At 38.1% G+C, this 14,776-nt stretch overlaps 1 protein-coding gene across 4 annotated transcripts in view; it reads right to left on the bottom strand.

Moving 5' to 3' along the window:
• LOC121377573 (WASH complex subunit 2A-like) overlaps positions 1-13,757 on the bottom strand; it is an 81,729-nt gene extending 67,972 nt beyond the window's left edge. For all 4 annotated transcript variants that reach the window (XM_041505623.1, XM_041505624.1, XM_041505626.1 and 1 more), the window contains exons 1-8: positions 13,697-13,757; positions 10,895-11,011; positions 9,965-10,057; positions 7,612-7,683; positions 6,745-6,807; positions 5,049-5,225; positions 4,384-4,474; positions 1,993-2,048 (exon numbers count right to left, since the gene is read on the bottom strand). In XM_041505623.1, the coding sequence (XP_041361557.1) occupies positions 1,993-2,048; positions 4,384-4,474; positions 5,049-5,225; positions 6,745-6,807; positions 7,612-7,683; positions 9,965-10,057; positions 10,895-11,011; positions 13,697-13,756 (729 nt within the window). In that variant the 5' untranslated portion in view covers position 13,757. The remainder of the gene's footprint in view (positions 1-1,992; positions 2,049-4,383; positions 4,475-5,048; positions 5,226-6,744; positions 6,808-7,611; positions 7,684-9,964; positions 10,058-10,894; positions 11,012-13,696) is intronic.
• Between the last annotated feature and the right edge of the window lie 1,019 nt (positions 13,758-14,776).

Below are 14,776 nucleotides of genomic sequence, written 5' to 3'. Positions count from 1 at the left end.
GGGCACACACTAACATCCATAATCTTTGAGCCGTAAGCTGTTTGGTGAAGATATCTCCACCATTGTATTAAGAGCACTGCATAAAATGAATATATGGTACATGTCCAGGGCACTGGGCACACATGCATACACTAACATCCATAATCTTTGAGCCGTAAGCTGTTTGGTGAAAATATCTCCACCACTGTATTAAGAGCACTGCATAAAATGAATATACGGTACATGTCCAGGGCACTGGGCACACATGCATACACTAACATCCATAATCTTTGAGCCTTAAGCTGTTTGGTGAAAATATCTCCACCATTGTATTAAGAGCACTGCATAAAATGAATATGCATGCACAGGGCACTGGGCACACATGCATACACTAACATCCATAATCTTTGAGCCTTAAGCTGTTTGGTGAAAATATCTCCACCATTGTATTAAGAGCACTGCATAAAATGAATATGCATGCACAGGGCACTGGGCACACATGCATACACTAACATCCATAATCTTTGAGCCTTAAGCTGTTTGGTGAAAATATCTCCACCATTGTATTAAGAGCACTGCATAAAATGAATATGCATGCACAGGGCACTGGGCACACATGCATACACTAACATCCATAATCTTTGAGCCTTAAGCTTTTGGTGAAAATATCTCCACCATTGTATTAAGAGCACTGCATAAAATGAATATGCATGCACAGGGCACTGGGCACACATGCATACACTAACATCCATAATCTTTGATTCTTATCACACCACCTCCATGTCGGGAATTATCCAAATCAAGTCAAACTAAATTCTGCTTTGTTTATTTGGCATTTCAATTATTCCATTTGTAGAATTGCCAAACGAGCATGCCCCATATATAACTGTGATTAAAGGGGCACTGTCAACAGAAATACATGTATGCGTTGTTGCATTCAAGATTTAATTACATGTAAACTGGACTGAAATTATAATTGCATTATGTATGAAACCGACCTGATGGTGAGGTGGGAAGGAGGGGGAGTAAACTACAATAGGGACCCCACCTGGTTACAGATTTTCGAAGCTATCTTAGATCTATGGATTTGTATACCCATCGTAGGCTCTGACATCACTACAGCACACGCCATAGGGATGTCATAGCCTATGCAGGGCTTGAATTTAACAATTTGTTTTCCACAGCAATTTAAAACCATTGTAGGCCATGACGTCACTACAGCACACGACATAGGGATGTCATAGCCTATGCAGGGCTTGAATTTAACAATTTGTTTTCCACAGCAATTTAAAACCATTGTAGGCCATGACGTCACTACAGCACACGACATAGGGATGTCATAGCCTATGCAGGGCTTGAATTTAACAATTTGTTTTCCACAGCAATTTAAAACCATTGTAGGCCATGACATCACTACAGCACACGACATAGTGACATCATAGCCTAGGAATGTTTTTACGATTTCTTAACGCTAAGACTGCATCGATTGTAAAGTAACGGATACATTACCAAATATTAAACATTTCAAATATGTTCTAAAATCAAGATATATAATTGAATGAAACATTCAGCACAGTAAAGGTTTACACCATAAATTCCAAACAAAATGGGCTATGTATCATAATTTATGTAATATGTAGCCAGGCAATAATTGGACAGAATTTTATAGTAATATTTAGTTTTTTGTGTGTGTTTGTATTTCGATATACAACCCAATTAAAATGGTGTATGTTTTTGTGGGGTTTTTATAATGCAATGTTGTATGTGTATACATTAATGTATGTATGTAGGTGTGGATGGATGTATGAGTCTGAATATGTATGTGTATGTCGTGTACATCAATATGTGAATATACCTTTTTCATCTTAATGTCTGTATATGTGTGCGTGTGTGTAATGGAAGGAATATTTTAATTAAAAAAAAGAAAAAAAAAGATTGCTTCGAAAATATGGGCCCTGGGGTCAAGATGGAAACCTCACACAGTGACAGTGAACTGAGGGTAGGGAGACTTACCTTCAACTTCTCCTCCTCGCTCTCGCTGATACTGCCGTGGTCAGACTCTTCATTCTCTGTAATTACAGTCAAAGAGAAAAAGTTTGGTTTGTTTAACGACACCACTGGAGCACACTGATTAATTCATCATCGACTAGTGGATGTCAAAACATTTTGTAATTCTGACTTGTAGTCATCAGAGAAAGCCCGCTACATTTTTCCTAATGCAGTAAGGGAACGACAGGAAAGCACATACCACGGCCTTTGACTAGTTGTGGTGCACTGGTTGGAACGAGAATGCTCAGGTAAAATGGTGAGTGTCTTGTAGTATTTGGTTAGAAGCTGATATCTTAAGGCAGTAACAAGTTATTTTCTTTTTAGCCAACATCTACTCTGACCTCTGGTAGTTCTAACTTGTAGTCATCAGAGGAAAAATGCTACATTCTTTTCTAATGTAGCAAGGGATCTTTTATATGCACTTTCCCACAGACAGGAAAACACATACCATGGCCTTTGTCCAGTTGTTGTGCACTGAATCAGCTGAATGGATCCACCGAGGTGGTTCGATCCTGTGATACAAGCACCTCAAGCGACAACTCAACCTATTAAGCTAAATCCTGCCCCCACAGTCAAACAGAGGCTTCATACTGTAATATTTTGGCTATCCAGAGACCGGGCCCAGGACAGACATGCTTGAAACCTTAGTGGTATATAAGCATGTAAATAAATATTGGTAATGGTAATGTAATAAAAAAACATAATGAACACTCCCTTGTTCATAAGCTACAATTAGCTTCTCCCTTTCCTTATAAAACACAAATGACACATGGTGAAGGTCACTTGTCGACCCGGAATAGGTGTGCCTGAACCTCTTTTGGATATGGGCACGTTAAATGAGATTCCCATTCCCATTTGTTGACTGTTTCTGTCGACAAGTGTTTGTCTCGTCTCTGTACCAATATATCTTTGGGTGGGATGTAGCCCAGTGGTAAAGCATTCACTTGATGTGTGGTCGGTCTGGGATCGATCCCCGTCGGTGGGCCCATTGGGCTATTTCTCGCTCTAGCCAGTGCACCATGATTGGTATATCAAAGGCCGTGGTACATGTATGTGTTATCCTGTCTGTGGGATGGTGCATATAAAAGATCCCTTACTGTTAATCATAAATAGCCCATAAAGTGGTGACAGCGGGTTTCCTTTCTCAATATCTGTGTGGTCCTTAACCATATGTCGGACGCCATATAACCGTAAATAAAATATGTTGAGTGCGTCATTAAATAAAACATTTCCTTTCTTCCTTCATTTTTGTTCATTGAAAGACGCTACAAATTGGTGATGAGGATTCAAATGGATTTTGAATTTGTGGAGAAAAATAAAATTCCGTTTTGTTATTTTTTGACTGAAAAGTTGTAAAAAATAAAATAAAAAATTGGACAGTCACATGGCATGTTTGTGCTGCATGAGGTAAAATGGCTACCTTCGGAAAACATTCTGAGTTCAACTTGTTCGATTGGAATCAGTACATTGAACAATTAGGACATTATGTTGATGCTAATGAAATAGTGGATGCTCACAGGAAAAACTATATTCTTCCGATTGTAGTTGGAGCAGAAATTTATTAATGGATACATAAATTGTGTGTTCCGGATCTTCCAGGTGAGAAAACATAAAACTCAGGTAGGCACGTAGCCAGGTTTATTATTCATATGGTTAAAAATATCTCGTTTCATATCAAAGTTTTACTTCCCACTAGAACGTCAAGTGGGACGTAACACTTCGACATCATAAAATGATGTCACATGACTGGCACACCATGACCTTACCTGAAGATTAATCAAACAAGTTCAGTGATATAAATTGAAATTGATTAATGGGTAATACATAGGATATTAAACCTGCTACCATTTTGTATCATGTTTATGTCACTCATGAAATAATTTTTATCGCCCTAACTAAAGCTTGAGACAGTTGAAAATTATTTCACTAGGGACATAAACATGATATGAAATGGAAGCTTGTTTAATATCCTATAAATATACACACACTTAACATTAAAAAACAATAAAAAGTTAGTTTCAATTTTTCAAATTTAATATTAAAAGTAATCTCCATCTTTAAATGTGTTTGTGTGTACGCGTGTGAGGTGATGCATTTTACGAGTACTGCATTTTACGAGTACTGCATTTTATAAGGTACATGTATCAGGGATAGCTCTGGCACTAGCAAAATTCACCAATTTTATTTTAATTTGGCAAAATAATTTCTTGTACTAATTGCACTTTAAAAACAAATAACTGTCGATTTCTGCAATTTTTAAAAGTTTAATAGACAATTTGGTGAAATGTTTTGCTCACCCAGAGCTAGCCCTGTGTATGCATACTTTAAATTTTGACCTACAAAAACACAAAATACCTGACACATCCTCTAAGAGTCCGACATTGTCGTCTTGCCAGAAAGCCGGCGTCCCAATCAGACACGGCAGTGGGCGGTTGACATACGGATCCTGCGTAAATAGCAAGAACATGAATAATTTACTTGTACCATACTAACAGATAAAGCTATGCACAGTATTTCTGTTCAATATCTCAAGGAATTGTAAAAAAATCAGAAAAACTACTGTAAATCAGAAAATGTTAGCAAACATAAACTTTTAGCGAATTTTATTTGGACATACATACATGTACAAGACGCTAATATTAAAATTTTTTTTAAATATTATTCTTTTAAAAATATTTTCTTGTCCCCAAAATATAGAATGGCAGTGTCGGGGTTGGGATGCCCTGAGCTCACTGTCTCACAATATTTTTTATATTACTTTAAGTTGTCTATATTCTGCATAACATTAAAATTGGTCCAAAATATTATTTCAGCTGACCTTACAACCTAAGCTTATTCCTTTTACAGTTTCTAATGTGATGACCTCGCTAAAGTTTAATGTAGCTAATAAAATGTATATGTAACTTATTTGGATTAAGCTAAATTTTAATATTGCTAATATTTTATGAATTACAGTATATGTGGGATGGACGGAGGGAGAGACTATGAATTGCAGTATATGTGGGATGGACAGACTTTACCTTTGCCTCGAGGATGGGATCCACTTTGTAATCCGCGTCATCTTCGTCCTCCGAGTCGGAGTTTACGACGTTCGTGTCGAGTTTCTCGAAGGCTTCGTCGATCACGTTCAGTCCGTAGCGCAACGCCTCGGAAACCTTCGGAATCAGTTCAGCTTCACGCTGCTCACGAGATTTATCCTGAAATTTAATTATCATTAATTACAGTAGATTTATTAGAAGTTCTTATCAAAGAAAATACCCATTGTGTCGACTGTCAGTGCTAGCTCTGGCATTTGCCAAATTTATAGATACATCACCTGTCCTCATAACTAGTGCATATTCCCTACAGTTAGTAGACTGGTTCGAACATCCCCACAGTCAACGGGATGGCCTGAATTCTTATACTGCGCACCCCTTCCTGTTCCAGTCACGTGGCTGTAACGTCCTTCTTTTTCCTTCGCTGTTGGGATGTTCGGAGCAATCTACTAACTGTAGGGAATATGCACTAGTTTTGAGGACAGGTGATGTTGAAAAGAAAGTAAAAACAATTGGCAAATTTTATGTTAATTTGGCGACATAATTTTATGAGATAATTGATATTTTGTTACAAAATAATTGGACTTCTGTAATTTTTGAAGATTTAACAGTTAATTTTCTATTCACCTAAAGCTAGCACTGTATGTAAATAAAATGACCATCAGGTGATCAATGCAATTCAGTTTTGGCAACTACAGACAATAAGATAATTAGAAACATGTTGAATATACCAACACTGATATTCCCAACCCCTGCGATTAAGAAAATGTCCATGGCAAAAAACCCATATCTTTGAGAGAAAAAAACCCTGAATATGATGGTTCAAGGAAAAAAACAGTGCTGTGGAGAATTTAAAACACCACAGCATTGCTGATTGCTGTGGGCAACTGTAGGGGTTGTATTCTAAACAACAATTGTGTGGAATTAAATGTAAACTTTAAATGTATGTTGCCGAAAGTTGTATCCATAGATGTTCATCTCAATGCAGGTAAAAAAACAACAACAACAACAACAACAAAAAACAAACTTTAAAAAACAACTTGTGATGAACATCCAGTTTCATTGATGCACATGTAGTATTTAGTTTGTAAAAAACGCAGCCAAAAGCAAAACTCTAGCATCACTTGAACTAAATGCAAAAATTGATTCCTGCAGCAACGCCATCAATGGAAAAGTAATCCAGGCTACATTTCATCTTTTTACTTCGTAAAGGCAAGATGGAAAAGAAGCTGTGTCTAATATGTCATTCGAGTCACTTAAAGAAACTCTGCCAGTTGAAAACATGGCAGCAAACACAAGTCTGAGAACAGAAAAAATGAAAGAAATGTTTTATTTAACAACGCACTCAACACATTTTATTTACGGTTATATGGCATCAGACATATGTTGAGAACCACACAGATATTGAGGGAGGAAACCCGCTGTCGCCACTTCATGGGCTACTTTTTTCGATTAGCAACAAGGGATCTTTTATATGCACCATCCCACAGACAGGATAGTACATACCACGGCCTTTGATATACCAGTCGTGGTGCACTCGCTAGAACGAGAAATAGCCCAATAGGCCCACCGACAGGGATCGATCCCAGACCGACCGCGCACCAAGCGAGCACTCTACCACTGGGCTACGTCCCGCCCCTATCTAAGAAAAGTGTCTTTAATAAGATTATGATACACATACCTCCTGTTCAGCTTTCTGTCCTTCTTCTTTGCTTGCCTGACTGACGTCTTCATCGTAAACTCGCTGAAATTAAACAGAAGTTTCACAGGCACTGCTCAAACATATCAGGGCTTCTAGATTATGGTAGGCCCACTCCCATGGCTAGTAACATTCAATGTTGGGCTAGTAAATAACTACTATTGCCATGCCTGATAGGGTTTCAAGATTATGGTAGCCCCACTCCCATGGCTAGTAACATTCAATGTTGGGCTAGTAAATAACTACTATTGCCATGCCTGACAGGGCCTCTAGATTATGGTAGCCCCACTCCCATGGCTAGTGATATTCAATGTTGGGCTTGTATATAACTACTATTGCCATGCCCGACGGCTAGTGAAATAAAGTTGTCAAATGCTGCATTTAAGTATATTTTGTAAATATGAATATCCTACCCTCACCTTCATTCGTCAATCTGAGTCGTTTTAAGCTCTATCTCCCTCTTTAAGTGACAATATTAATATTAGTAAAATTGCATTAACTTAAAGTAAAGTAGGGCTAGTGAATTTTTAATTGTGGATAGTAAATATTAAAAATCACTGATCCCATGGCTAGTGGATTTTATAAATATTCTACAAGTCCTGCATACAGACACTGCAATTATTTTTACACGGCATCAGTTCTAATTTATACTGACTTTTTTTTAATATGACCAATTTCATTAAGATAATCTTTTTGATAAATATTTTGAGATTCAACTTTCAAAATGTTAACAAGCTTCCTGTCTTGACTGCATTAATATTCTCTGCACTCCCTTGAGAATGCTAACAATTTTGATGGTTTCACATATTGAAAATAAGTGATATCTGTTGAAAAACTAAAAGTACTCACGTTTTCTACAAACTGGGTGTTTGCCAGCATAATGAAGTCATTGAAAACATTGTTTACCCGCACACTGGTCAACTGACAAATAGAAAACCAGATATTTTATACATTAAACTCATACACATACTGACGGAAAGAAATAAGGGAACACATAAACAAAACCAGCAACCAGAACCCACATCCATAGTATCGGGAAGATAACTGTGTTCTTAACATTCAATTCACATCACAGACAGTCAATCCCATATAACATCTTTGTGTTGTTATACAGACATTACTATGCTAGTAGTGAACTAAATTTGGTCTACGATACCACATGTTTCCATACTTGTTTCAATCAGTATATATACAAGTAACGAATTTTACATCAGCATTGCTGAATGCTCATACAAATTGCAAAGGCTGTGAAAAAACTCTTAATGACAGAATTGTTTTCTTTAATAAAAACCCTATTTCTGCACAAGGCAGAGTCAAAAGGGTATTATGTATCTCAGTTATATGGACTGTTCAGCTTTACACTTCCCCAATAAGTTGTTGGCACTAGTACTGGGATTCAAACCCAGTATCTAGCAGCATTAATCTCCATATATTAACCAGCCAGTTCATTCTCAGCTAGGTAAAATGTCTCCTTTTGCCAACTCAGTTTGGGGGGTTTTCGGGGGGTGTTTAATGACACCACAGGAGCACATTGACTATTGGATGTCAAAGATTTAGCAATTCTGACTCATAGTCATCAGAGGAAACCCGCTACATTTTTTCTAATGCAGCAAGGGATCTTTTATATGCACTTTCCCACAGACAGGAAAGTACATGTAAATACCACGGCCTTTGACCAGCTGTGGCCAACTCAGTTTAACCAAACCTCATAAATACAAATTACAGATGAACAAGACGTGATGTCTTCTTTTTATAGGGCAGGATTTAGCTCAGGAGGTTGAGTGCTCGCTTGAGGTGCTTGAGTCACAGGATCGAACCACCTCTGTGGATCCATATTCAGCTGATTGGGTTTTTTCTCATTCCAACCAGTGCACCACAGCTGGGAAAAAGGCCATGGTATGTGTTTTCCTATCTGTGGGAAAGTGCATATAAAAGATCTCTTGCTGCATTAGGAAAAATATAGCAGGTTTCCTCTGACGACTATGAGTCAGAATTACTAAATGTTTGACATCCAATAGCCGATTATTAATTAATCAATGTGTGCTCCACTGGTGTCGTTAAACAAAACAAACTTTTAACTTTTCTTCTTTTCATTTTATGTACTTTATGTACTGAAGCTGCTTTCTCAAAATTCCATATTTTTTTATTATGTACCCATGTGTGTGAAGGTGGGTGTCTTGGTCCAGGGTAGGCTGTATTGGCCCTAGAGTGCCAAACCACTACATCATCAGTGTAAAACAGTGTGTATGAGGACAGACAAATTGGCCCAGGGCAGGCTATATTGGCCCTAGACTGCAGTGTTCGAGATTAACGGTATCCCAATATCCCAGAATTTAATTTTGGATACCAGACTTCAATAACCCAGTATCCCACTGGGATACCATATAATGTTGTTGATTTTTTTTAATCCTGCATTTTAATTTTTCGATAAAACAATGAAAATCGTCATTTACCGGTGAAGTTAAATAACAGTGTCATCCAAGTTTGTTACGATGTTATTTATGAATATCATTTAAGCCGTTTAGCGGGATACTAAATTCTCAGGTGGGATACCAGATTTTGAAATGTTAGTATCCAACTGGGATACTGTCCCAAAATTTTAATCTCGAACACTGGACTGCCAAACCACTACATCATCAGTGTAAAACAGTGTGTGTGAGGACAGACAAATTGGCCCAGGGCAGGCTATATTGGCCCCAGACTGCCAAACCACTACATCATCAGTGTAAAACAGTGTGTGTGAGGACAGACAAATTGGCCCAGGGCAGGCTATATTGGCCCCAGACTGCCAAACCACTACATCATCAGTGTAAAACAGTGTGTGTGAGGACAGGCAAATTGGCCCAGGGCAGGCTATATTGTCCCCAGACTGCCAAACCACTACATCATCAGTGTAAAACAGTGTGTGTGAGGACAGGCAAATTGGCCCAGGGCAGGCTATATTGTCCCCAGACTGCCAAACCACTACATCATCAGTGTAAAACAGTGTGTGTGAGGACAGGCAAATTGGCCCAGGGCAGGCTATATTGTCCCCAGACTGCCAAACCACTACATCATCAGTGTAAAACAGTGTGTGTGAGGACAGGCAAATTGGCCCAGGCAGGCTATAATGGCCTACCAAACCACTACATCATTAATGTAAAACCATTTGTGTGAGGACAGACTATACTGGCCCTAGACTGCCAAACATCCACTTACAAACCTTTGCCTCGTGTACCAGACCATCGACTTCCTGTTCTATCTCGTGTGTCCGTGACAACACGCGCTGAGAAAACTCCTGCAGGTGCTGTAGCAGCTGTCAACAAAAGAAACACTATAACACAAACACCGACAATAGCAATGATCACAACAATGATTTATGTTGGTTTACAAATTAAAACATGGTCAGTGGGCATTTTGAGGTATTGAAAAACCCTGAGTGACCAGAACCACTTTAGCTGTACGAAAACGAATATTATAAATAATAATATGTACCGGTAAGTACTAATTATTTTAATTTAAATTATCAAAAATGACTCTTATAGTGAAAAATATGTTGTAGTGTTTAAAAACGAATGCTGGTCAACTCACCCCCTACCAACTCCACTCAGTGTTTGGACAACTTGCCCCAAACTTTACTGTCTGTAAATATTATAATTGTGATGAAATTAAAAATGGATGTCTACAACTTTGGTGTCATTTTATTTATTAATATTCCAGTGAAACTCATCTATTACGAGCACTTATTAAAATGGTTCTATATTCAGGAGATCCACTAATCAATTACAATGAACTGTCAAGCCTATTTTAAATACGTTTGTCAGTTTGTCCCTTAAAGGAATAATCAGGCAGAGCTTTTGGACCCCGACTGGTGTGCATATTCAAAAATATTTAATGCACATTATTGCTTAAAATATTAGTATATTTAATTAATAAAATGGTAATAATATGAGTTGACTAAACAGTGTGGGTCGAGTTGACTTAGGGGTGAGTTGGTTTTGGGGCGAGTTGGTTTAGGGGCGAGTTGGTTTAGGGGCGAGTTGGTTTAGGGGCGAGTTGGTTTAGGGGCGAGTTGACCTGCTCCATTTAAAAGCTAGGGTCTGTCAGTTTAACTGCAGATAACACAGTCAGTATGAAATGTTTTGTTACGTACCCCTGCATCTCCCGCCAGTGACCAGTTATTGGCCTCTTGGCGTATTTCTGAAGTCGTCCAAGGCCTTTCCCACCTTCGTGGACCATTTTCACCAGAACCCATTGCTGGTCCATTAGTCTAGGAAAAAAAAAATTAAAATCCAGTAATCAGTGAATATAGATTTTCTAATCTACCTGCATTTATTTTCCGACTAATACAACTTTTTAACTGATAAAATTGCATTTTAATAATGAGCTCAGTGAACATCTAGATTCAGACCTTTCCCCAGAACATTTTTAAGGCATTTACATTTTCACTTTCAGTCAGTGTTCTCGCTGGGTGAAAACTAAAGGAGGGGAGCCATGCGGCACCACAACCTTAAAAAACACCCAATAAACGAAAAGCAAAAAAAAAGAAGCTTAAAAGACATACTCCTTATTTTGTCTACAAAAAAGTGCAAAAACGTTTATACGAAATACAAGCAGACTCGTCTTTTAATTGAACCAAAGATGTTATCTGTCTGACATTCACGGGCAGTTCCGGTTTTGCTGAACAATAAACAATAAAGATGTTTGTAAAGTGATCCCCTAATGTCGAATACATTTTTTGTTATTTCTATCTTCATCGAATTAATCAATCGTTGTGATAAAATATTATCGCCAGCTGATAAAAAGTAGTTTCGTTTTTGTAAAAGCGGTGTATATATTGTTTGGCACTCAAGATAAATGATTTTACTGATAAACACTACCACTTCTGTTGTTTTTATAAGCGGTGATATGAAATACAACCAAATACATCTGCAACTGACGACAAAATATCAGACGATAGTTAGTGGAAACAAAAGACAGAATGAACGTTCTGATCACATCACAAATCTGGTGCCAAATAAGTGAGATTTTTTCATTCGGAGATTGCCAAATCATTAAAAAATATAAATGTTTTCATTGCTCAAATAAAATATAACTTTTATTGTGTGTATTAAACATACAAATGGATACAGGTATAGGACAAAATAGAGGCTTTTAAAAATACTGTTAAATTACGTTATGGTAACTGTCGTAAATGTTTCGTCAATTGTTTTTTCATACACAACGCGGCTTGTTTCCTTTGATGTCCAGTGTGCAGACTGATTGTTGTTTTTTGTTTTTAAATAATTTAATATACTAATTATGATATGAAAGAAGGGAAAGTAGTATTTTCATATGCAGTATATTTTAGATATGATGTCCTGATACATATAATTTTTAAATTTGATATAACAGTAATGAAATATTACCAAAAAATAAATGTCACGTCCTGGCTTACAAAAATAATTTTTTCAAATTAAACTGTCATTAAACCCCATAAAACATAAGTAAATTGGGATTATAAGTATATTTGTATACTACTCAAAAGAATTTAAGGGTTAGACGATATTTTCGACATTATTTTCTGAATGTCAATTATATTAGCTAGACCATAATGTCACGCATGGTATTGTTCCATTTTGACGAAAGTGGGTCTAAGCAACCCATAAATGAATTAAAATCCGCTGTCATTGACACTGTCGACTAGTTCTAATGGCGAAAACATGCTTACATTTGCACGTACATTAGGGCGAAAGCAAAAGGTCTGCTAAGTGCCCATAACTTGCTTTTTCACAAAACGCTTCATTTGCACGCTTTGCAAGTGTATTCCATGTTCCCAATGCTGAATTTCCATACAATTGGAGCTTGCGTTCGTGTATGGTGCACACTCCAAATTCGACAATGGTACGACTTCAACTGACTATCGAAGATCGAGGAAGGGCTATTGCTTGGCTTCAGGATGGCAATACGCAAAGAAATGTTGCTCTGAGACTTGGTGTCAGTCAGAGTGTCGTTGGCCGATTGTGGCAATGGTACCAAGCAACGAATTCTGTTTGAAATCATCCACGTTCGGGAAGACCCCGAAGCACTACAAATAGAGAGGACCGCTACATCACCAATATGGCTCTACGTCAACACACAACCACTGCACGCCGATTACGTGACAATCTGCGGACTGCGAATGGAACTCGAGTATCTGATCAAACCATACGCAATCGTCTGAGAGCCAATAATCTACGCTGCCGTCGCCAAGCTGTTCGACCACCACTCCTACCACGTCACAGAACGGCCAGACGTCACTGGTGCACGCTTAATCATTGGTTATTGGATGTCAAACATTTGGTAATTCTGACACTGTCTTAGAGAGGAAACCAGCTGCATATTTCCATTAGTAGCAAGTGATCTTTTATATGACCATCCCACAAACAGGATGATATATACCGTGGCCTTTGATATACCAGTCATGGTACAGTGGCTGGAATGAGGAATAGCCCAATGGACGAACTGATGGGGATCGATCTCAAACCAACTGACACTGTGCATCTGTGCTGTTGCCTCCCCCAGGCTAATTGTTTAATGTCTGTAATTGGTTGCCATTTATTTTGTAAAGAAAACAGTGTGATCCATTACCAGTCTAAAATAGTTTGACATGACACCCACATACATCCCATTTTCATTTGTAACAAACTTTCAGTTATCATTTTGGCAAATACACCTATAGATCATTATATCCTCCGTGAATTACCAAATGTTTGACATTCAAGACCCGATGATTAAGTAATCAATATGCTCCAGTGGTGTCGTTAAACAATATAAACAAACAAACTTTGATGAACTAGTTTCCCTTTCATAAAAAGGTTAAATCATTTCTCAAAGACTGAATAAACTGTATTCTGTATAATGACATCCACTTATGGCGGCTAACGATGACAAAATGAGTAAATATATTTGTGAAATAGTAAAATTATCGTGAAACCTGAGCGGCAGCAGCTCCGTCGGTGACTTCCTCCGACATGGGAGGTGCTGGCGGCGCCATTTTGATTGAAATGTGTCATGTGATATATTTTAACTTCCGGGTGTTTAGTAGTTTCGGTTAATCTAGACTCTTCTGAAAAGAAAGGTTTGGGAGCACCGCCGATCAAATTATTCCTCGTTCCTTATTCAATATCGAATAAGTAACTGGAAATGCCGTTTCACATTCGCTTTAATTTATCGACTGGTAAGGTCTGTCTGAGGCCTTGCGATATTGTCTAAACAAGTGAAAATCCGGTATTATAATATATCACAAATATTTGACTCCTGTTTGCCAATAAATGAGCGGCAGCAGCAGCAACAACACCAACTATTACTACTACTACTACTACTACTATTACTACTACTACTACTACTACTACTACTACTACTACTACTACTAGGCCCTACTACTATGCCCTACTACTATTACTACTACTACCACTACTACTACTACTACTACTACTACTACTACTACTAGGCCCTACTACTACTACTACTACTACTACCACTACTACCACTACTATTACTATTATTATTATTATGCCACAGGGCATACAAGAACGACGTCGTGCCGATGGGTTAGACGGCGTGGACCAACATCCCGCTACATTACATATGAACTTAGAATACGTCTGAACATTTTGACACCTAGCCTTGCCTGGTCTATGGGGTATAAGTGCATGTAAATGCATTGCATATAAACATGATTATGCGTTTTCTGACAATTTTCATTATGGCGAAAGGCCATAGACGAACGACGCCGTGCCGATGGGTTAGACGGCATGGACCACCATCCCGCTACATTAGATATGAACTTAGAATACGTCTGAACATTTTGACACCTAGCCTTGCCTGGTCTATGGGGTATGAGTGCAGGTAAATGCATTGCATATATACATGATTATGCGTTTTCTGACAATTTTCATTATAGCGACAGGCCATAGACGAACGACGTTGTGATGATGGGTTAGACGGCATGGACAACCACCCCGCTACATTAGATATGAACTTAGAATACGTCTGAACATTTTGACTCCTAACC

The sequence above is a fragment of the Gigantopelta aegis genome, chromosome 7, assembly GCF_016097555.1.
Source record: "Gigantopelta aegis isolate Gae_Host chromosome 7, Gae_host_genome, whole genome shotgun sequence".
NCBI lineage: Eukaryota > Metazoa > Mollusca > Gastropoda > Neomphalida > Peltospiridae > Gigantopelta > Gigantopelta aegis.
The sequence above is the reverse complement of the archived record's forward strand: the minus strand, read 5'-3'. Positions and strand labels throughout refer to the sequence as shown.